The sequence below is a fragment of the Pipistrellus kuhlii genome, unplaced genomic scaffold (genome assembly GCF_014108245.1).
Source record: "Pipistrellus kuhlii isolate mPipKuh1 unplaced genomic scaffold, mPipKuh1.p scaffold_m20_p_2, whole genome shotgun sequence".
NCBI classification, from domain to species: Eukaryota; Metazoa; Chordata; class Mammalia; order Chiroptera; family Vespertilionidae; genus Pipistrellus; species Pipistrellus kuhlii.
This window is the reverse complement of record NW_023425515.1, coordinates 72,179,301-72,203,221: the sequence shown is the minus strand read 5'-3', so window position 1 is coordinate 72,203,221 and position 23,921 is coordinate 72,179,301. Positions and strand designations below refer to the sequence as shown.

Here is a 23,921-nt window from a genome sequence, read left to right as displayed (position 1 = left end):
CAATATAAATAAGTCAAGCTATTAATTCATAATTTCTTTCCCAGTATGAGAGGGTGAAATACAAGTTGGTCAAGGTTTCTTACTTTATTTAGTAGTAGGTAAAGCTGTCTTTTATGGTTCCATGAAATTGGCTTAAAGCAAGACAAAGATCAGCATAAGCCAACTTTTCTGTCCTTTAAAAGATTAGTCTTTCTCCTCTGACCCTTTAAAGTTGTAGCTAACCTAAAGAGAACTTTACATCATGACATAATGTATTACACTCAGAATGTTTGCACATTTTAACTCATAATATTCTGAGTGTTGTTCTTACCAGTTGTTTATGTGTGTGTGTGTGTGTGTGTGTGTGTGTGTGTGTGTGTGTGTTTTAAGATTTTGTAAAGCAATAGACTCACTTTCACAAGCTGAAATGTATCTCCTGCCTATTTAGTATGTGGTAAATATAAACTGTCCAATCCGAATATCAGAGTGTATCACAGAGTCTGATATTACCTTATAGAGTCAACTAGCGGTGGTTCAAATCATTACACTGTCACTGATTGACCAGTAACCCCATGAGCTTTCCCCCTCCCATCTTCTAGTTTATATCTGTACAGCCTTTGGGAAGGGGCAAGGAAAGTCTACCACACAATTCAAGCTTCTGTACACCAGTCATTATTATTGTGACAGCTCTTGGTGCAGAAGAGAGGACATTTGTATTTTGGTCCTGTTTTTGCTTATAGATTCAACTCTTATGTGAACATGAAGATGACCCTTGTTTTAAAACCAGCCTTTGTTTTTAAGATCACCCTGCTTTCTTTATTTCCTGTAGAATATAAATGTTATCTTTAAGTCCACCTCGATTATAGAGGGGTTCCTAGCTTAATGGAGGAACAGAGGAAGAAGGCTGCCTCCAGGCAAAGAGGCAGGAGCAGTAGTGCAAGGGTCAGAGTGCTGGGTCTTAGCGCCGCCATTCCTGGCCTGTAAATACAGTGAAAAATATGCTGAACTGGACAATCCCGTGTGTGACCACTGGCAAATGTATCACCACTGTGACTCTCCACTACATTGTCTAGGAAATGGAGATAATATCCCTTTATCTATGAAGTGGGGATAAAGTCTAACGCACTTATTTCTCAGGGATGTTAAGACAGTTAAATAAACGTATATCTGAAACAGCGCTGTGCAGATTGTAAAGTGCTGTCCAAACGTTAAGGTAGCATGATGTAAATGTTTACTAAGCAGAAGGATGAAGCAGTAGACTTTGTGCAAAGAGTCTCTATGTGAACGTTGTTTCCTTCTTTGGAAATCTCTCCCATCTGACTTCGTTTACATTTATATTCTTGGAAGCTCCTTGATTTAGAGCTGGCACCACTTTACTGTAAATACACAGCACTATGCGCACACCACCCCATAGGCTGGTGTCCAGGCTCGCTGCACAGAGACCTTTAGTTCAGGGCAAGAGGGACTACAGGCAAATGTTAGTGACTGCTGACACTGTAGTGACATGACAATTATTAAAATATGTCATGAAATCTTTTCAGTCAAAACTAACATTATCTCTTTTTTTTACCTTTTCCTTGAAAGCAGCTTATGATGTTTTCTCAAGTCCTATGACGCCAGATGAGCCTGAAATATCAGAGCCCCACACAGGTACCCAACCTCTCAATTCTTTCCTCAGATTCCATGTGTTCTGACAATACTGCTGATGAAATAGTGCACTCTCCAGAGCTCTGCAGCAAAAGAAATGGCAGTCCATGTCAGGGAGACGATGTTACCCTCTCCTCCCACTGAGTGATGACTTGTTTACCTCCATTGGTAAACAGGCTCCCACAAGTGGGAGATGCAGATAGGTTTGGTTGCTTCTGAGGCAAAGTAAGGCAATGGCCTATTGCTTTGTTGCTCAGAATCATTCTAAAAAAGTTTTAGGATCCTACAGAGTTTTCTCTGGAGCATTGGTTCTCCAATGGGGTGATTTTGCTTTCCTCTATCCCCAGCGGATTTGGAAATGTCTAGAGACATTTTTTGTTTGTCACAGCTGGAGGAGGTGCTACTGACACATCCAGTGAGTAGGGGTGAGGGATGCTGCTAAACCCCTACAATGCAAAGAACAGGCCCCTACAACAAAGAATCACCCAGCCCTAAATGTCAATAATGCTGAGGTGAGAAATAGTGCTATGGGGCAATTATGCTATTCATGTATCTACTAGAAGCCTGGTGCACGAATTCATGCATGATTGGGGCAGGGTGGTGTACTCCAGCCTACCCCAATCGGGGCCTATGGGGCCAGGCTGGTCAGGGGGAGGGTTCGCTGGCAGTTGGCTGCTGGCCCAGCCCTTGGTCAAACTCCTAGTTGAACTCCCGATCAAGGGGACAATTTGCATATTAGCCTTTTATTATATAGGATAGCAGTTCAGGTAGGTCTAATTTTTGGCATACACTTACCGATGCAGCTACAGTAAATTTAACTCAGTCCAATAGTTCCTCTTGGCAAGTGTTTATTAAGCACCTACTAAGCTAGGTCCTGCAGAACATTTAAAGTGAGTAATACTGGTCTCTGCCAGGCATGCATATATGTCTGAGACTTACTCTGTGTAGCCTCATCTCAGTATTATTTGTGTCATAAATAAAAGTGAATAAATTTAAATAGCAGAAAAATTTAAAAAGTGAAATAGAATGCTAAAGGTGGGTCCAATTAGTAGTTAAGAAAGAGAGAGAAGAAGCCAGCAAAGTCTGTTGAAAATAAGTTGAATATATGAGACACTTTTATCATGCTTTCTGATGTTTAAAGTACATATGTTCTTTAAAGTGAGCTCATTTAAATTCTAATGAATCGCTCATTTAAAAATGTTGGTCAGAAATCTCTCAAGTGTTCTTTATGTTTTTTCCTATATGGGGCAAAATTTATTACTCTTGAATTTGTATTTTATTCCTTAGGCCTTCTACTGCTTTTGTAAATGTTGACATTTATTCCAACAGCGACAAGGGATCCATTTCTGGATTCTGTCCCACCTAAAACTTCTAGAACTCTTGAACAGCCAAGGGCAACACTGGGTAATGTTTTTAACAGAAAAATCGTGCTTTGTTTTCCATCAAGAGAAAAATCCATGTGAATGCCTTCCTTCCAAATGACCATTTCTTTCCATCACATCTAATCATTTATTTCTTTCCTATTTCTGAATATATATATACTTTTTTTTCCCCTGTGATGCAGGCATCTCATGTTCCATTTTGGGCTCTTTTTCTCTTTGTACTGTAATAGATGATATTTTTCCATCCTAAAGGAATGAAAAGTTTTTGAAAACTGCATGGATACTCTCATCATCCATCTCACCCATCTCATGTGTTTGTGGCCTGTATCACCCCTCTTTCATGCATTGAGTCTGCCTGGAGTCAGCTACTGAACAATTATCACCCCAACCTTCCCCTGACTTTACATTGTTATTTCATTCATCAGCTTTGAAGACTACCTGCATTTCCATCCTTAATTGTGTACTGTAGCATGTGCTTTGTAACATCTGCTAAAAGCATGTGAAAAACTCCTAAAATTCCTCATTTTAACTGGAACTATTTGGTGGGATGGGGTGTTTGTATTTTCAGCTCCAAGTGAAACGCCATTTATTCCTCAAAAACTGGAAATCATTACCAGCCCTGAAATGCAACCTACAACACCTGGTAACTAATGACATTTGTATAGTTGTTTACTTTCAAAGAACAGGTCAATTGACCCCCAAAAAAATCAGTCATGTTGCTCCTTTCAGAATATTTTCAGTGGTAAACACTTCTCTTCATTCCCTGCCATGAAGTTGTGTAGATATTATGAAGAATTATTATTTTTTGGGCTATACTTTCAAATTCTCCAACCAGAAAATAGCAGCAGTATTATAGATGATAATTATTTTAAATATATTCCCTCCTAATTAGCACACTCACATACCATGAGGTCAGAGAATTTTTCTCAAAATAGTCCAAGTATAAAGAGCCCCAAGAGAGCTCTGCAGTCCTGAGCATGATGAAGAAAAACGGGCAAAAGAAAGGTAACACAGCCTACATTTTTTAAATTAATGGAATAATGAAGTTCATTAGTTCCTGGTGAGATTCGTAAAATGCTACAGAATTAAGGAAGTCCTGAACTTTCTATTCTCTAAAACCCAAATAGTTTATTTGTGTTTCTCCCCAGCTGTTTGGTAACTCATCTTTTGAGTTCTTAAGCTTTACCATGTATTCTCAAATTCTTCAAAGGTGCTCACTTTGCAGTACATTTAATTGAAGAGTTCTCACATAGAAAATTAATTCCTTTGGCCCAATCAGCACTTTTATTGAGCACCTGCTGTGAGTAAAGCACAGTGTTGGGCATTCCAGGGACACAAAGAAACATAAAGCAGTTCTTGCACTCAAGAAGTTTACAAGTTTGCACTTCCAGCCTGATCCACCCCCGAAGAAAATCATTTATGGAAGCCATTTTAAATCTTCTTTCAGCTCCCCTGCAAACTACATCTACAAGACACCGCAGGCCCAAACCACCAAGAACCAAGCCTGGTAAACAAATGTCTCTTTAAACTTTCAGGATATTTAATTTCAAATAGATAATGTCCATCTCTTTGCCATAAAATAAGTGACATGATTCCATGGGTTAAAGTTTCTTTACAAAATTTGAAGTTAACTGAAGATGAAAAATTAATGAAAATGAATAATAAAAGTCATTAATTTCTGATAAACTTTTATTAAAAATTATGTAAGTGATGTTCTTGCATGTGAATTTTGGTAAAAATCTAGACACAAGTCTTGCTATCACAACATGATAGAGTGAGATATCTATACTAATAAAAGGGTAATATACTAATTAGACTGGGTCAACCTAATATCTTCTAGATGTCCAACTTCCTTCCAGACAAAGCCACAGTGGCAGAGGCCAAGGCAGAGGTTGTTAGGGGTGATCAGGCTGGCAGGGGAGGGCAGTTAGAGGGCTATCAGGCTAACAGGAGAGGCCAGTTGGGAATGATCAGGCCAGCATGGGAGGGCAGTTGGGGGCTATCAGGCTGGCAGGGGAGCAATTAGGGGGCAATCTGGCTGGCAGGCAGAGGTAGTTAGGGGCAATCAGGCAGGCAGGGTATGGTTAGGAGCCTTGTGAGAAGGATATCCTGGATTGGAGAGGGTAAAGGCTAGGTTGAGGGACATTCCTCCCCCCATCCCCCATATCCCCCCTCCTCATGCACAAATTTCATGCACTGGGAGTCCAGTATAGTATAATTCTTTTTCTTGGTATGCCATCTTTATTTAAGTATTTATAAGGTGACTGTTCTTGGGTTTTGGTGCCTATTATGCTTTCAGTTTTTCACTAGGGCAATGTCTGAGATGGAAAGAACACGATCCCAGTTTTCCAATTGCTTATGTTATTATAAAGATAATCCTATATAACAAGAGAGGAATATGCCAGTTATCCATTATGCCTTGAGACGTAACAACCAACTCTGTAACTACCAGATTATGGATCTGCAGGAGGGTGGGGCAGCAAACTACAAGTGGGTGGCGGTGGCGAAAAGCTACAGGAGGAGGCAGGGCAGCAAGCTTGGGGGGGAAGGGACAGAAGCTCCAGGAGGGTGGGGCAGCAAGCTATAAGCAACAGAGAACTACCAGGAGTGGTGGGCAGGTGGCCAGCTGAGGCAAGTGGCAGCAAGCTACTCATGCACAGGTTCGTGTGCAGGCTACTAGTGTATCATAAACAAGGAGAGAACAACATAAGATCATGTAATCTACTTGTGAGGCTAATATTCATGTAGAAGGTCAGAAAAAGAAAGCAAGAGTTAAGGATGCAAGCCTCAGAATCGGTGTAGGATTTGGACAAAGGAAAAAGGAGAAGGGAACAAGATTATTTTGAGGCATAGCCTGGAGGTGATTCTCTTCATTGTCAAATAATACACTCAGAATCATAATCAACAACTGGGTTTGCTTAGTCCATTGTAATATAAGTACAGTGGTTTTATTATAGTCTATATTATTTTGATTGAGTTTGAAAATTCTTTTCCAAAACTTTTACTCACTGCATACTTTATAAGCACTGACTACTAACTGTGGCAGGATTTTAACAAGCCATTCAGTTCTTCTCTGGAGGACATCTTTTTATTGTCTCTAGGATATCGTAATATCTCTTTCCCTTTTCATCACCAGGAAGAACCAAAAGTCCTGGAACAACTACTTCTAAACTTTCTAAGAGCCCTGAACCTACATGGACCACACTGGGTAATGATGTGTCCGTAGTGGATGTGTTACTTCCTGTCCAGGAACCCAACTTTCATGTAATGTCTCAGTCAGTATTCTAATGGGCTCATTGCAGCAGTACTGAGTATCTCATGTAGGACATCGACCATGGCTTTTATGGTTTTGGATAGCTGGCCCTATAAGTGGATCTGAATGGAACCTTGTACATCATCTATGCCTTGGGAAGCTATAATTTTTATAATCTAAAACCACTGTTTCTTTCTCATCTTCTATCTAATCATTGTATCTGAAGTTGGGTCTTACACACAGTTGTTGTTTTTTTTGTTTTTGTTTTTGTTTTTCTGTAATGCCCTCAATTTCGACTTTAGATGAATTTGAACAAATGACTATTATGGTATTAGTAGAATTTCTTTATGCTGCAGATCATAACATTATACCTATTAGTAAATATTAATTTTAAAATATGTCTTTTTTCTGGTGCTTAAAAACTTAGATGTAAATGAGAAATATGAAATAGCACAAAATGATTACACTGATTTTTTTTAAAGCATGGATTAAAATGACATTGTCTTTGTGTAGTTATTATATCTACTTAGTAGCAATGCTATTTCTTTAGGTCAAATATATTCTATAAATGTCTTTTTTTTTTCAAACCAGATGAAAACTTATCACTATATTTCCATTAAATGCTACTATGTGGAATACCCTTTTAATGGACTATTTCTATCATCTCAAGATGATGGGTTCATTCTACTTACAGTATAGGTTTTCCTTTGTAGTTTCAGGTTCTGAAATGTCTAAAAATGAATTTGTTGATTCTTTTTGTTTCTTTATTTTTCCAGCTCCCAGTAAAACACAATTTATTTCTTTAAAACCTAAAATCCCTCTGAGTCCAGAAGTGACACACATCAAACCTGGTAATTACCCTGATTTTTTTTAATATTCCAAGACTAAGATTGAAACGTTGTTTTATGCCACTCTTTGGAGCAAGAACTTCTGATTTGTATTTTGGTGTTTGACACATTTTGCCATGAAAAATGCAAAAATGCAATGAAATGCTCTCATCATTACCAGCCCCTCTGATGTTATCACAGTGCTGCTCTGAGCTGTGTGGAGGAGCATTATGTTCATGACCTTCACAGAGAAAACACAGACATAGAATGATGTATTATACATGATTGAGGTCTCTCTTGTCTAGGACTATGAAATAGTTTCCAGTACCAATGTTGACTGGCACTCTTATGACACTGAACAATTGCCTTTCAGCTGGAAAGGGAAGGGTCTTTTCATCCCCTAAGAACTCTGTCTTGTTTGAAGCATCTTAGTTTTCAGGCTAATAAGTGTGTATCTCCCTGATGCTCCATGACTTCTTTCTCTACTGGGGCTGATTTCTGAACACTGACTTCTGTTTACTTCCCAGGAGATATTAAGGGTGTTTTGCTGAAGAAAAGAAGGCTCTTTTATAGGGAGGAGTTATTCTGTAAAATCTAAGACCAAGTTAATTCCCTACATAAGGGTTGTGGGACATAGTAAAGGATTGAATCTTCATCATTTTATATTCATAATATATACAACAGTTTACATGTTGACTTGCATAATTGTATATGTATGGATCTCTGTCACTACCATCATTTTCATCTAAATTTTAAACCCTTAGCTCTAGGAAGAATATATTTCTCACTGTAATGCTCAATGGAGTGTTCATTAATTTATGTTTACAAAACACAGTTATTAAAGCAAGTTATTTTTTCTTAAGTGAGCAAACTTTATTTTTTGCAATGAAATGCATAAGGAAGAAAAAATAACTGCTCAGAAAAAAAAATTCTAATGACCGCCTTTAAAGAGGCAGTGCAGGTCTCAGACTGAAGAAAATTAGGGATTAAGGGAGTGTGATCATGGGTGAGGCCTCCAAGTCAGGACATGGAATGATGCATTCTTACTCAGGGAGGCTATTTGGAGAAAGAGGCATAGCTCATGACATTCAAGAGCTCTACAAGTTTAAAATCAAAGAACACAGACAGCTATATGAGAGAAGGGTTTCATGTACATTTATTTTTAAATATGCTTAGAGGACTTTAGATTAGGATAGTAACTATTACATTTATGTTATATTAGCATAGAAGATTATTACCAAACAGACTGTATGAGAAACATTACTGTATGTTTGGGTCACCAAATTTAAATAAACATTTCTCCAACCTAATTATTTCTGTTATTACAAACTAAAATGTGAAAACATCAAAAAATGTCTCCAAATGTTAATTATAATTTACACAATGTAATTTACATTATTAACTTTAGTGGTTTCTAAAAAGTCTTCTGACAGGCAGTACATTAATACAAATAAGAATTGGAGGGTGTGTTCTTATTATTCTAAGGTATTTGAGCAGAAACTTCTTAATTTGACATTTCCTTTTAAAGTGTAGAAAATTATTTGGAAGCTTAATGAGTTTATGTTCCTTTCATTTCTACCTCCTAATCACTTAAGAATAGCCACATTTTTTCTCCTAGCAGCAAGTATAGCCACTTCAGAATCTGCACCAAAATGTATGCCAACTCAAGTTGACATTGAGGCAACACACAACACAGAGTAATGACTAGATGTCTGAAAACTGTTACTTGTGTTTTAGCTTTATAAAAAAAAAAATTATTTATTTTTACTTTAGGGCAGGCCACTGTTACAGCTCTGCTGAAAATTTGTTTCTAGCCAAGGTTCAGGAGAGCAAATAAACCACCAAAAGCTTTTGATTTGAGTTGATTCATTGCCTTTCCCAGCCCTCTCCTCACTCTCTTTTTTTCCATTTCACTTTCCAAGCAGGCTGCTTTTCCTTTGGTTTTCCTTGGTGGTTAAACTAACAAGTAAAAACCACCATTGGTTTTTGCTTGTTTCATAAGAAGAATCCAGTGCTTTCTTGAAAATCCCAGCCATCTACTGTGTCCCTTCTTGTCTAGCTCATCCAATTAGAATTGTTTCTTTCACAGTTAATCTTTCACATTCCACTCTTCAACTTTTAACACACACAAAAAGAGAGTCTTCCAATTAATTACAGGTGTGGTGGATGGAATTGTACATTGTTCTCATTGCTAGACACAAATCCATGAGCAAGTTGTATATTTCTTTGTGTTGTGTTGGTGTGAGTGGTGTAGTTATTTGCATGCCACTCAGTTGTTGTTTTTTTATGAACAATTCTATATCTTTATCTACAATACCTAAATAGTGTCAAAAGAGGAACTCATCAGAAATGTATTTGTTTTTCATAAACATTGACTCTCTTTATATGGAGGTGAATTGCAAGCTTAATTGATAGAAATACATACCTATGTAGTCTTTGCCTGTCAGGAAATTTAAAAATGCAGATTTTCTTTTTTTTACAAAACGTAAAAGACAGTATTCTTTAATCTTTGTAAAAATGCTGTGAGCAGTAAATTTTACCTACTTTTTCACTCTTTTAGAAGGCACCTTTGTAGAAATTAAAACATGAATTACAACCTCGAAGTTTCAGAAGAATTTTTGTTGTTGGCTATTTTCAGATGTGAATATTTTAAAAATATTTATTATATTTAATGTATTGGTGCTTACTATTTTTTTCCTATCTAGGCCTGCCTCTCTCTCTCTCTCTCTCTCTCTCTCTCTCTCTCTCTCTCTCTCTCTCTCTCTCTCTCTCTCCCAATTTGACTGACATTGAGGATTTGTTATCTGGTAGAATATTTAAATAATATTGTTACTCAATTTTTCAGCATTTCAATGAAATCTGAGACTGCCTTTTGACTTCTGCTGATTTACTAACCAAAATGGACTAAATTGTTTAAGTAAACCTATTTGTTCACCAGCAATAATGCTAATAAACCTGGAGAACATCATATGAGCACTTTGGGTTCTTTTTAGTCCATAAGTTTAATTTTTTTAAATAAAATAATATCAGGTCCAGCCAGGCTGAAAGTCATCCAAAATTAACAGAATTCAGACACAGGTACAGGTCTGTTCCTTCTTCCTTGGACGAACCCAACTGTCCTGCATGGACAAGAGCTCCACACAACCTTTCAGAGCTGCCTGACCTCCCTTTAATGGAGTATCTCCTCAAGCACTAGAAATGGTTTTCAGAATATTGGGTAGTAAATACAATAGCTAAAAACCTACAAAAAAAAATACAGAAATCTCAAATCTTACTTTTATTGTGGTTTGCAGAGGATGTGAGTGTTGAACTTTTCGGTTGTTAAGCCAGGAGAACCTGATTGCTCATCAATGAGAGAATATGTTTTCTTCTAAAGGACATTTAGTTTCTGTCTTAGATGGTGCTCTTCAGCATTGCCTTTGATAATACTTGCTTTTATTGCAGCCCCGGAACCTCTGACTCCAACACCATCACAGTCAACAATAGGTAATGAAGTTTCTATTAGTTAGTGAAAAAGAATTATCTCTCTTTTTTACACCCTCTATCTTCAACTTTGTCCTTAACTCTGGCTTTTTAGAAATTTATTTTGCCATGGCTGGTGTGGCTAAGTTGGTTGGGCATCATCCCATGAACCAAGAGGTAAAGAGATCACTGGTTCAATTACCAGCCCAAATTATAGGTTTGATCCCTGATAAGGCAGCCTCACATCAATGTCTCTCTCTCTCTCTCTCTCTCTCTCTCTCTCTCTCTCTCTCTCTCTCCCTCTCTCTCTCTCTCTCTTCTCTCTCTCTCCCTCTCTCTTCCTTCTCTCTAAAAATGAATAACAAGTATCTTTTTAAAAGAGATTTAAAAAATAAAAATTTATTCCTTCATTGTTTTTTGGCTTTTTCTTTCAGCCATTTTTTCCAGAAGATAAACTCTGCCCATGCTCAACAAAGTAGAGGTTCTGAGATAGCATGAAAGCCATACTGATTTTGACTTGACACATTCTTTTCATTTTTATTTTAATGCTTCATTGTCCTTCCTTATATCAGAGGAATGTGTCCTGAGCTGCTTTTAATCTGGTGAGGACCATGGCTTTCCTAGGACATGTTTTGCTTTCACATTTGGAGATGTTTTTCTTCCTTTTGAAACTCTAACATTTGCAGATTTTCTTGAAATACATTATGGTCTTTCTAGATCTAAATATCCTGATATGTCACTAGGAAATTCATAAAAGAGAGAAATATAGAAACTAACCCTGATGTTATAGCTTCTTTTTCTTCAAGAGAGCAAACACTGCGTTCTGCTGCTACCATCTTAGCCAATTACCCATATTTTCCTTCATAACACGAACTGTTGGTTACTCTATTGCATTCACATATTCCAAATAAGAACAATGGTACCTTTTTCTTTCCAGTTCTCTTTCCAAACTTAACTGACTGGCTATATTTTTGTTCATTTTGTCTAAAAGCACAGGGATCAAATTTAAATAAAAAAGGGAATTTTCATGTGGCTAAAATTTTCATTTATATTTGTTCAACTTAGTAATTAAAGATTAAACATTTTTCATATTTATTTCACATTAATATTTCATATTAATCATTTTTTCTTTGATCTTGATTCTTTTTATTGATGATGTTTCATGCAGCTTTAGAACCTGGAACACTGGAAACCAAACCTTCAACAACAACATTAGGTAATGCAGTTACTGAGTGACCTCTTTTCCTGACTACTCGTGTCTTTATTAACAGGCTCGCATTAATGGATTAATCCATTAATATTCATTTTTATGTGTGTTTTCTATTCTTATTCCAAGAGAAACATTTTTAATCTATAGTTTTATCAATTTTAAAATATACTTTCCCTGAAATAATTTTTGAATTCAAACTATATCTTGATGATTTGCAGATTTTTTTAATGCTAAGTGCAAAACTTTTTATTTGACTCTTAACCCAAAGAAATTTTAATTTTTATCCCTAGTGGCTTTTGAAACATAACTTTTCTCATGTTCTTATTGAACAAGCACTTTCAAAATTTTTATGAGACTATTTTCTCTAAGCTACACAGAGTTCTGGGTTTTCCATCTCAAAGTGGATGAATTGGGGGGGTCTCTTGAACAGTGATTGTTTATAAATATTTGTCAAAAAAATATAATTGAAGATTCACTTAAATGTTCAAAAAATATATAATTGAAGATTCACTAATTATTTAATGATAGAAAAGTGCAAAACAGAAGGGTACATATTCACAATAAATCAAAGAGTTTAAATGTGCTTCAAAGGTGTATGTAAAATTGTTTGTCCTGTATTAACTAGCTAATTTTCTTTCTTCAGCTCCATCCAAAACCAAAAGACCAAGTCGTCGCCCCCGCCCTAAAACCACACATAGTCCAGATGTGCCCAAGTCCAAACCCGGTAAATGTGATGTTGAGGGTTTAAATTAACACAGAAAGTGGAATATGATAGCTTCTGATATAGTAGCTACCTCCTACCTAAGTTGATGGACTTTAGGAACCACTATAGTTGATATTTATATTTAAGTATCTGTAATAACCTTCCATATTCATGTTATATGAATATACATATTTATATTTCATTTAAAGATACACACAGCAATAAACTGACTCACTAAGTGTATTATTAAAGTAGGGCACCCTATCATCTTACGGAGGATGCATATTCATGGTAGATGAGATGTGGCAAAGCAATAGGGAAAAGATGAGGGAAAGGGGGAAATAAAAGGGAGAATCGCATCCAAATAGAGCACACTGTTAAGTAAAGATTGAGGAGTAATGTTTCCTTCCTCAAGATGCTGCTTCTTGATGTAATTATTCTTTTTGATGTTTCACTTCTATAGCGCTGCAACCTGCTACGGTTCAACCGGAGCTCTGGGTGCCCACAATTGGTAATTCTACTCTCCTCCAACTGCTCTCACGTTGTCACTTTTGCTTTTCCTAAAATCCACCCAGGCATGACTGCATTTCTGCCAGATCACCACAGTTTTCATTCCATGCGTCGCCTCAGTTTCCTATCTGGCTCTGAAGAACCTGAAGATAGGAGACTTCTAGAAGGATCCTGTGTGCTTATTTAAGGAAGCTCTGTGGTCTCAGACACAACTTCCTGGTTTCTCACTAACCCTCTGTCTTTCCATCCCACGTGTCCTTGTGTTGAAAAGACCATCTACTCTCCCAGACAGACGCTTATGTGCTCATCCTGAACTTAACAAATGGCAACATTTCATTTCAGTGCCCTCATCATCATTTCATTGATTTACTCATTCAGCTTGTATGACATTCTTTCTTTTTAAAAGCTGCATGAAATAATGGCTTTTCCAGCTTTTTTGTTTCTTTGAAGAAAAAGTTTGAGTATGCTTTGATAACTATAAGGACAAATACTATCCTTGGTCTAGGATCCAATATAAACATTGGATGGTCTGTAACTTGAGAATATTAGATGGCCCAAACTTGTTTTATTGTTTTTAGTACTAATGCTGTTGATGATAATTAGTTCATTGTAAGTTCTTATCATTCAAAATAAATCTATCACTCACTACTTTACTTTAGAAAATTCCAGAAATCAGTAGCATTGTATATAATTTCAAGTGTTAGAGATTATTTCCCAGGTCCCCTCCTAAGCAAGTTTCAAATTTCTACCATATTATTTTTATATATAATCAATTAAGAAACAGAACTATTAATATTACACTTATTACATTTGAAATTACTTATGTAGAAAATAAATATTATTACAGTTCTCATTATTTTTGCTCAAAGACACGTTTTGAGCATTTCCTGAAAAGTTTTTCTTTTGGACATATTTCCCATTCTTCCCACAACCTAGGAGCTAATTTTGCTATATATTCACTGAAATTATATAGTATATTTGCTCGAGCATATGTGTCCTTAATTCTGACAGTTCTAGCCATGATCATTTTGCTAATTTAATACCTTTTTCTTTAGCATCAAAACCATCCAAAAGACCTAAAACCACACACAGACCAGACGGACCTCAAACCCAGACGGGTAACCACTACTTTCAGTGCCTTGATTTATAACTAGGAAAAATTTGTGTAAGTAACATTAATCTTGACATTCACAGCTCTCCTGTGACACTAATTATAGCACCTTTTTTCCTTCAGATTCAAAACCACCAAAGCCATTACTTCCTAAACCCCAAACCACAGCAAAACCAGATATGCCATCAACTAAATCCGGTAAACATAAATTCCAATGCTTTAGTTTAAGAAGCTCTTTCTTTGAGAATGTTGCTGAAAATGTCACATAAAACATAGAAACCCAAGTACCTTGATTTTGTTCATTATTGTCTCAAAGTAATCACACTAATGTTTAAATGAACAAATCAGTGTGTGGAAAATTAGTATATTTTACAACTGATACTGACAGATACTGTTTGCTTAACCCGTTAAGCACCAAGCTTGTTTTGTCTTCCTTTCCATTTCAGTCACTGGAGACTGACAGGAAGCTTAACGTGTTAAGGGATTTTTAGGCGTTGTTCTCTGAATCTGGGTTTGTAATGAATGGGAGCCTGGAGTTCTGTTTCTGGACCATTTCTGAGAGCGCTGTGAGCGGCCACTGCCAGGCAGCACTTGGGAGGCTGGCACTGCGTTCTTCCTTTATGGGCACACAATCAGAGCTTGGCCTCCTCTCAGATACGTTATTGACATTTTAAACAGTAACTATTTACTAAGCGATTTCCTCCCAAATAAGGAGATATTTATATAACAGTTCTGAACATTCAACTGTTTTGCAGTTGAAAATTTCTCCTAAGATTCCCATCAGTATAAAACTCTAACTTACTAAGAGCATCTCTCATGAAGCCTATCAAGAAGACAGTTTATATCACTTTTGAATTTATATCAGGTTCTCTGGCCTCTGAATTAAGCATCAGTGGCCACCTAAATGTTTAGACTTACTGCTTTTATCATTTTTATCTGTTTGTTTTTGTGCTGCAGGCTTTGAGCCTGTTACATCGGAGGCTGGAGCTCCCTCCATAACCATAGGTAATGATGGATGTCTTCCTTCTTGGTCAGTGTTTCTCTGAGCTTGCTGAGTCTAAATCTTGTGTATTCCCCATCTTTTTCATTCATTTCCAACGTTGTTAGGGACCTTTGAAACATGGTGATGCCATCTGGCATCTGCTCAGCTCACAACCCAAGAGTGTTACTCTTCCTGGGGTCATCTTTGGAGGCATTCACATTGCTTCCAGCACTTGATGCTGTCAGGAGTCTCTCCATCCATCCTTTAAACCAGGAAATTGTTGCGATCTCTGTTTTTGTGTGTATAATTTATAAATGTGGGAGGGGACCAATGAAAAAGCTGTTTGGGGCTTGATGCAATTCATAATTATTCCTTTCTTGACAAATCTCTTGCTTCCTTGATTCCATATTATTCAAACACAACTTGGATGAATGTCAATTTTCTGTTGAAAAATTCAGCTTATGATGCTAAATTCCAAACAAAATAAGGACCCCCCCCCCTTTTTTGTTTGAAGGCAGTCAGTTTTGAATATGGTTTTCATCCTGTTGTTCTCACTTTCTCCCTCTCTTCTGTCTGCCATGTTTTCCATTCGTTCAGAAAATGTTCTCAGATGTGGCTTCACCCAACTCAGTGATATGTGTCTCGAATAGTCAATAAAAACAATCTTCATATAATTGCTTACAGGGTTTTTAGTGATAAAAATGTTTTAATGTTATATTTAACCTTCTGAATTTAATTTAAAAAATAGAGACTAATTTAAAACTAGAGTTAATAAATCTTAACTTCATCTCTATGCATAATGTAATCTTTACAGAATTCTAGGCATCCTGTTTATCCAGACAAAAAATTGAAGTATTGCTCTTCAGAAATTTTTCTTAATCATCTGTTTCTCACTTAAATAATTATCTTCTAATTATTCATTTGAAATAAATGAATAAATAAGAAACAGTAAAAAAAAAAGTGTATCACATTTATTCTGGAGAAAGGCAAAAGTTTAACTTTTGTATAACTGACACAGATTTCTGATAAACAGACTAAGATTTAAAAAAATTCTCCCTACTACCAATTTTCCTCAAAACATATATTAATAATGATTGTAAAAGGGTTTCAGATACTAACAGAGGTTTTCATAATAAATTTTCAGAGTAATTTAATATAGAGATCAGACTAATTATCTTTTTTGGGGGGAGGGGCAAGTTTCTACTATAGTATAGTTGGAATCAGATAATTAAACACAGTAAAAAAAAAAAAAAAAGAAAAGAAAAAAAGCTTCTCATTAGCCTCATAAGGATTCAAAAGTGAAAAGTGTGTGACTATCTTGTGAGATAAATGGATACCAGAGTACTGTCAGTTATTAGAAAACAAATACTGTTTTTCCAGAGTTCAGCACTACTTTTTAAACATTGCAGAGCTGAGAAGATTTATTTTCAAGGTAAATTTTTCCCTGTGTTTCTTAATCTCCATTGCTCATTGTATTGCTTTTGGTCAGTTCCTGCCACAGACATTGAACCTGAAACTCTGAGAACTGAGGCTCCCTGGACAACATTAGGTAATGACCTTCTATGTTTTGAAGCAAGTGCATTTTCTGCCCATTGTCTGGCCTCTGCCATTACTATCTTGGTCAGGGGCTTTTCTCTTTCCTAGGATTTTTCTCATCATCCTCTCTTGTCATTCCACTAGATCCTTCACTTTGTATTGAAGATGTCTAACCAAGTTACTTGGTTAGAATATAAGCCTATTTGCAACTAATGCAAAACATCTCTCTCCCATTCTATCCAGCTTTATTAAAACTTTACAGAGCCTGTGAGTCTGCTCAGTGTTCGGTGATTAAGCTGAATTTCAAATACAATTCTGCCCCATAAACATAATTTATAACTCTGTGTAAATCAACAGAAAGTTGTTTAAAAATATGAGAGGCACTTTTATTGTCTACCAAGGATTTTAAGTAATGAGATGTGCTTTTCCCAATCATGTTTCATGGGATGTATGCCTAACCGAAGTTGTAGCTAAGTAAAGTCCCCCAGAAGCTGGTGAGCCTGGGTCCCTTTCTAACTTCACAAGTACATGCTGCGCTCTGACTTTCTGTGGTCAGGGTCATTGTTGAAAATCTTACTCTAACGATAATAATAATGCTTTCAGAATAACATTATTCAAATAATGTTATACAGAGTTTTTCAAAATAAATGTTAGGAGACTCCCCCCCCCCCAAAAAAAAAGTATTTTTTGCATATGGATGACAAAGAAATTATTTGAAATAAAGAGGAAATTTTCTCAAGACTCAAAGAAATCTAGCAAAGTTTTTAGAAAACCTAGAGCCATGTATAAATCCTTCTTTAGTTTCTGGAGTTATTTGATATTGACTAGTTTCCTTTCTTCAGCTCCAAAAACATCAAAACCACCAAGAACACGTCCTCGGCGACCCAAGCCTTCAAAACGTCCAAAACGTCCAAAACATCCCAAACCTCCCAAACATGAAACCACACTGAGCCCAGAGGCACCTGCAACCGCGCTAGGTAAATATATGGCTCCGGATGCCTGTGGGACCTTTTGGATGTGAGACTGGATGGCAGTTAAAATTGCCACCTAATTGCCTCTGTGACCCTCAAGGGTGAGGGCCCTCACCAATACCGGTGACTCCCTTACAGGGCTTGGTATCTACTTGGTGCCTATGTATCTATTTACTTCTCTGACCACTGAGTTACATTTTTCTCTGTGATTCTGACCAAGTACATTTTCAAGAGAATTTGACAACTTTTTCCCAGTGTTTAACATTTCTTTTTAAAAGTATTTTTGATCATTTCTTGCTACAGACATTGAACCTGTTACTCCTGGGACATCTTTAGGTAATGATTCTTTATGTCCTTCAGCTCTATCTACTGAGCCTTTTCACATTTGCTGTCAAACTTACCTGTGGTGCGTGCTATATAGACGATGAGGTCCAAATGGGTCATCCGTTACAGTATTCGTCTTAAAATCGAAACAGTTTTCTTTCTAACAGAAATGGGCATGGACTTAATTCAGGACAGATGTCTTTTCCATATCCCAGCTTGAAACCGCATCCCTGTTTAAATAGTATTGTTTGTTAGAGCTGAGGTCCAAGTGTGTTTATCTATCTGTCCCTTATTGAGACCACCAGTACAGTATCAATTGTAATACCATGAAGTTTCTCTAAGTATCTCACTTTCTACATTCAAGTTCTACGTAACTTTTTTTTTTATTTTGTTGATGTTTCAGCAAATTTTGTATACTATAGTCTAGTAAATTACCAGGTGGAAAATTTGTCCAAGCCTAATCACTTTAAATTATTATAAGTAAACGCAGGGTAGTTTGAACTCCTCTCACACCATCATAGTTTAGCAGTGATTGTAATCAGTTTTAGATTAAGTGCATTTCAAGAAAATGAGAGTTTGTCATCTTTATTTTTTTAACATGATTACAATGTAATTTTTAATCTCTGGAGAACTCTTAATTATAAATGAAAACCTATTAATATACTAAAGGAGAAAGTTTCAAACCAAAGTAACAGTTTTCTCCACTCCAAGAAATTTTTACAAATTTTAGAGCCATTTTATATCATTCTACTCAGAGTTTATGGAGCCATCAGCACTATATTAATACTAATTTTTCTTCCTTCAGCTCAAACAACAACAAAGAGACCCCGTCGTCCATATCCCAAACCTAAAAAAACCACACCCCATCCAGAAGTACCTCAGATTCCACTGGGTAAATATGTGGTTTCTCATTTAAGGAATCCCAGCAGTCCACCCAAGTTGGGACCCTAAATTCTATGCACATAATTGATACATGCCCTATATATCTATTAAGAGTAAAACCTGCTGGTTAGGAGAGCATGACCTGAGTACCCCATGCCTCCTGTGTGGGAATCTTCTCCATCAATGTGCCTTTTGCTATTGGAGTCCATTCATGTTAAAGCTTGCTCAGTAAAGTACGAGCCTATTACAATCAATTCAACTACAATACTTTCGTTAATCCCTTCTAAACCTCCATAACCATAGTAGCAGTTGTGATCTATATTAGAAGTAGGAGTATGTTTTATTTCCCCAGTCAGTTGGTAATATCTTATAGTTGTAAACAAAGGCTGTTCCTGCATAAACCAGTAGAAAATAACATAAGGCAGCATGTTTATGTGAATGTAAAATAACTTCTCAGATGGTGCAATTACTGTATGCTAGGAGTGTGATAAGTATTTGGAACAGAAAAAATCCAGGATAATTAGAAAGAAATCAGAACAGAATTTGGACTAGTGGAAGACAAGCGAGGATTGTTGAAGCTGGCATACCAAACAGAGGATGACTTGTTGATGCCCTCCTGTTAAATGGGCTCATGGGATGAATTAAGGGGGAGTCTGGGCCCTAGCCAGTTTGACTCAGTAGATAGAGCTTCGGCCTGTGGACTGAAGGGCCCTGGGTTTGATTGCAGTCAAGGGCACATGACCAGATTGTGGGCTCTATCCCCAGTAGGGGGCATGCAGGAGGCAGCCAATCAATGATTCTCTCTCATCATTGATGTTTCTATCTCTCTCTTCCTCCCCCTTCCTCTCTGAAATCAATATATATATATATATATATATATATATATATATATATATATATATATATGTAAAGGGAGTCTGGGATATCTATTCTAGAGCTTAAATTTGATCCAGTGGGCTTTTTTAGAACTGAGGACATCTAGCATAATATGATACCCATTCTGAGAGGTTATTCCTCATCTTATTTATATTTTGTGCCATTGTTTTCACTATGGATTAGTCTCTTAGTGAGTATAGTCCCAGCTTCCTTTAGGGCTCTCTGTTGTATGTGTGGTAGATAGATTCTAGGGTGGCCCCCTACTTCTCACCCCACTTCATCTCCCACCCCCATAGTTCCTGCCTCTAGGTGTTAAAGCTTTTGTGTAATCCATCTTTCCCCTCCCCCTTCCCCTCTCCCTTAGAAGCATTATTTTTACTGGCAAGATAAATTTTCTGACATTTCATTAATTCACAAAAAAAAAATCTCTTTGGTTTCTTTTATTGTTTTTGATCAGTTCCTGACACAATCTTTGAACCAGGTATTCCTAGAACCGAGGCTCCTGGAACAACACTAGGTAATGACACATGTTCACCAGCATCTGCTTTTCCTGCTCATTTCAACCCATTCCATCACCCTCCCAACCATGGATCTTCCCGCTTCACAGGACTTCTGTGTCATCCTCCATTGTCATTCAATTACTTCTTAATAGACTGAAGAGTATTAAAACAACTCATTTGTTTTAATGAGGCCAACTATAACAAGCATAACCTATTTACAGCTTCTGGAACAAAAGCACACTATTAACCAGAGATTTTCTTCCTTTAGCTCCCAAAGTGCCTGAACGAACTCGCCATCCTCGTCCCAAACCTAAAACCTCACCAAGTCCTGAAGCTCCTCAGACCGAACTAGGTAAATGTGTAGATCCTGGATGAGGCGTCCTGGAAGCCCAGCCCCGTGGGGTCCAGAGAAAGGGAAGGGACAAGTCTGGCTCAGCAGCTTCCACTCCACAGCAGGCTTGAGAACACGGTCAGGGAGGTCTTAGGTGGTGGCCAGATTCCCTACACATTGTGAATCTGCATCTTCTAACTGTCTATTTAACTTCTTATTTGATTCTACTCATTCTTTAAATATTGAAATTGTATCATGGACTGAAACAACTACAGAACAACATATGTTTGGGCAAATTGGAAATTATTTCTTGATAACTATAAAGGTTGTATTAATCATAGTAAGGATCACCAGGCCAGTGTGGGTCAGTAGATGAGCATCAACCAGAAAACAAAGAGATCACTGGTTTGATTCCCAGTCAGAGCACATGCCTGGGTTGGAAGCTCAATTCCCCAGGGTGTGCAGGAGGCATCTAAACAATGATATTTCTCACTCATCTACATTTCTGTCTCTCTATTCCTCTTACTCTCGCTCTCTTTCTCTCAAAAAAAAAAATTCAATAAAAACAACATTTTTAAAAAGTCGTAATAAGGATCTAGAGCCAGGGTTAGCAAACATTTTAACATCCCCCCACCCCCCCTGAAGGGCTGGATAGTAAATACTTGGGGCTTTGGGGGCTATTTTTCCCACCTTTTTTTTATATATATATAACTTAAGATAGGGTAGAAAAATGATTTTTTGCTCTCATGGGCTGTTTGAAAACAAGCCATGACAGGATTTGGTGAAGGGGGCATAGTTGTGGGGGGAAGTTGGGTGAAGAAGTACAGAAAGGAAGGACATGTGTAGAAGCCAGGGAGAGAAGGCAAAGGCTTCTCAGTGGCGATTAGAGCATTTCATTGAGATTGCAGCAGATAAATGAGCCTATTGGGCCAGTTGAAAAGGGGATTTTGAACGTTGGCTTTAGGAGTTTGGATTTCATAAGAATCATCAGTATCCAAGTATGGTCCAGCTTTTTCTAAGCACTGGACAGAAGGATAGATACCCTGCTACCTTAGATAGAATGGGTGCCCCTTATGCTGCTCTCTTAAGTATCCTGATGGTCTCTTTCAAAGTTGAGTTTTCAGCAAGATAGGTATGGTCTACTTTGAGGCATTACTTAGACTAGGATCATCAAAGTGAGTGAGAGTCTTCAGGGGCACTCCATGGGAATAGTTATCCAGAGTACAAAGATGGTCTCAAAATGACATTGGTACCTGAGTGCAGAGATGCCATATCCCTCAGCTCAGAGGGTTGGTAGTGTTTGCTTTGTACTCTAGACACATGATTACTTTGGTACAATTCTTTTTGAAGTGAATGTTCTGAGATTATATAAATGTTTACCATTTGTTATTCTTTTTGGTCAACTCCTACTCTAGTCCTTGAACCATTTACTCCTATAAAAGAAGCTCCAGGGACTGCATTTGGTAATGCCACTTTCTGACCTTCAGCAAGTGCTTTCTTTGCTCATTGTCAGACCTGTTCCACTTTGTTGCCATTCAACTAAATTCTTCAATTTATGAGCTGAACAAGTTACCTCTTGTTCTTAAGAGAGCCATGCCTAAATCTAAATTTGGAATAGCTTCTTGCCCTGTACAGTACTTTAACATTTTTTCATGCCACCTTACATTTTTAGATTAACCAGAGTGTTCTGTTAAGGTAAATTACATATATTCCTGATCTTGGTCTATGCTAACAAGAATTAGGAAAGTTTTATTATTCATTCTTTGTACATATACATTTTTATCTACCTGTTTTTTGTTTTTTTTTGTTGTTTTGTTAACATTTTGGTAGTATATTTTTAGTGAGTTGCCTAAAAGACAATGTGATCAAGGCTCATAAGTTTAAATGGCAAGCTCCATCCTTATGACTAATCTGACTCTCCCTTATTCTCCACCATAGTTTAGAAATGATTCTTGCCCTAACCTAGTGGATAGAGCATCAGCTTGCAGACTGAAGAGTCCTAGGTTCTATTCTGGTCAAGGGCACATGCCCTGGTTGCGAACTCAATCCCCCAAAAGGGGTATGCAGGAGACAGCCAATCAGTAATTCTCTCTCATCATTGATATTTTTATCTCTCCCTCACCCTTCCTCTCTGAAACCAATAAAAAAATATTTTTTAAAAAAAGAAATGATTCTTAACATTTTAAATGTAATCAGGGAACTCTAAGATAATGTGAAAAATACCAATCTGATTCCCTGAATTAATAACTTCATTTTTATGTCAATTTTGCACACACACATACACACACACACACACCCATCTTCAATAACAAAAGAAGATACATTAATAAAGCAGAAGAAATTTTGTTTATACTAGAAAGATCCATTTCCTGAAACTCAAGAAAATCTATCAAGTTTCAGAAAACTTTACGATTTTTTTTTCACAGCCATAAACTTTAAAGTAACTAAAAATTATGTTTTTTTCACATCCCAAAACATCCCAATGGACATGTCATTCACAACACACACTTAAGACCACTCCATGACCAGATGCATCTGAAGCTACACTAGTTAAAAGCAGGATCCTTGGTTTAAAGAACCTAGGAACCAGTCACTGGTGGAGAATGTAAACTCAGATACCCCTTGGAGAGGGAATCATGAAGTCCTTCCTCCTTCAGGGTTGTCAAGGAGTTTATGTTTGGAAGAGACATAATCTTTCCTCTAAGTCTGAGTAGTAGAGACACGTTTTACTTCTCAGTCTTCAGGCTAATTAAGCAGAAAAACTTTTCCTGCAGTAAAAGCCTAGAGAATGAGAAAAGGTCAGGGTGTTTGCACAAATTCAAGATTTCTCTTGGATACATAAACATTAAGTGTTAGATGCATCCTATAAAATCTTGAAGAAATGAAAATCCATTTTGGGCTTCCGTAGAGTAGGGATATAGTTTGGACCTTGATGTCACATCAGAATTTACACAAATGGAAAGGTGGGAGTGAAGAAAGATGAAAGAATAGGGTTTGTTAGAAGCAAACAGTGGGGGGAGAGATCTTGCTTCTTCTATCAGCCAGGGTATTTTTGTTGGTGATTCTGCATTTGGATGACACCGTGAAAGTTGGAGGAGGCTGATGTTGTTCTCATGGGCATCAGAAATGTCTTCTTTCTGCACTGAATTGTGTTGCCCCTGTATGAGAGGGAACAGGTGCTGAACAGTGACCAAAAGTGATGACTAGCTCCTGAGATGAAAATATTGAGAACTATAGTTTGGCCAAATCAGGACAAAGAAAGTTATTTCTCTTTGTATTTGTTTGCTAAAGCACCATAACAAAACACTACAGACTGGGTGGCTTGAACAACAGAAATCTATTTCTTACAACTCTGCAGCCTAGAATGCTAAGATCAAGGTGTCAGCAGGTTTGATTTCTCCTAAGGTCCCTCCCCTGGGCTTGCAGATGACCACC

General features: G+C 37.2%; 1 protein-coding gene across 1 annotated transcript in view; it reads left to right on the top strand.

Annotated features, from left to right (window-relative positions):
- Window positions 1-23,921, top strand: part of LOC118724369 (ABI family member 3 binding protein) — a 238,964-nt gene that overhangs the window by 132,645 nt on the left and 82,398 nt on the right. Inside the window, exons 15-33 of the mRNA XM_045584034.1 lie at window positions 1,564-1,629; window positions 2,956-3,030; window positions 3,577-3,651; window positions 4,456-4,515; window positions 6,145-6,216; window positions 7,038-7,112; window positions 10,533-10,574; window positions 11,719-11,766; window positions 12,404-12,484; window positions 12,927-12,974; window positions 14,029-14,091; window positions 14,208-14,282; window positions 15,042-15,089; window positions 16,556-16,615; window positions 17,445-17,579; window positions 17,877-17,909; window positions 18,703-18,789; window positions 20,113-20,172; window positions 20,424-20,507. Coding sequence (XP_045439990.1) covers window positions 1,564-1,629; window positions 2,956-3,030; window positions 3,577-3,651; window positions 4,456-4,515; window positions 6,145-6,216; window positions 7,038-7,112; window positions 10,533-10,574; window positions 11,719-11,766; window positions 12,404-12,484; window positions 12,927-12,974; window positions 14,029-14,091; window positions 14,208-14,282; window positions 15,042-15,089; window positions 16,556-16,615; window positions 17,445-17,579; window positions 17,877-17,909; window positions 18,703-18,789; window positions 20,113-20,172; window positions 20,424-20,507 — 1,287 coding nt within the window. The remainder of the gene's footprint in view (window positions 1-1,563; window positions 1,630-2,955; window positions 3,031-3,576; window positions 3,652-4,455; window positions 4,516-6,144; window positions 6,217-7,037; window positions 7,113-10,532; window positions 10,575-11,718; window positions 11,767-12,403; window positions 12,485-12,926; window positions 12,975-14,028; window positions 14,092-14,207; window positions 14,283-15,041; window positions 15,090-16,555; window positions 16,616-17,444; window positions 17,580-17,876; window positions 17,910-18,702; window positions 18,790-20,112; window positions 20,173-20,423; window positions 20,508-23,921) is intronic.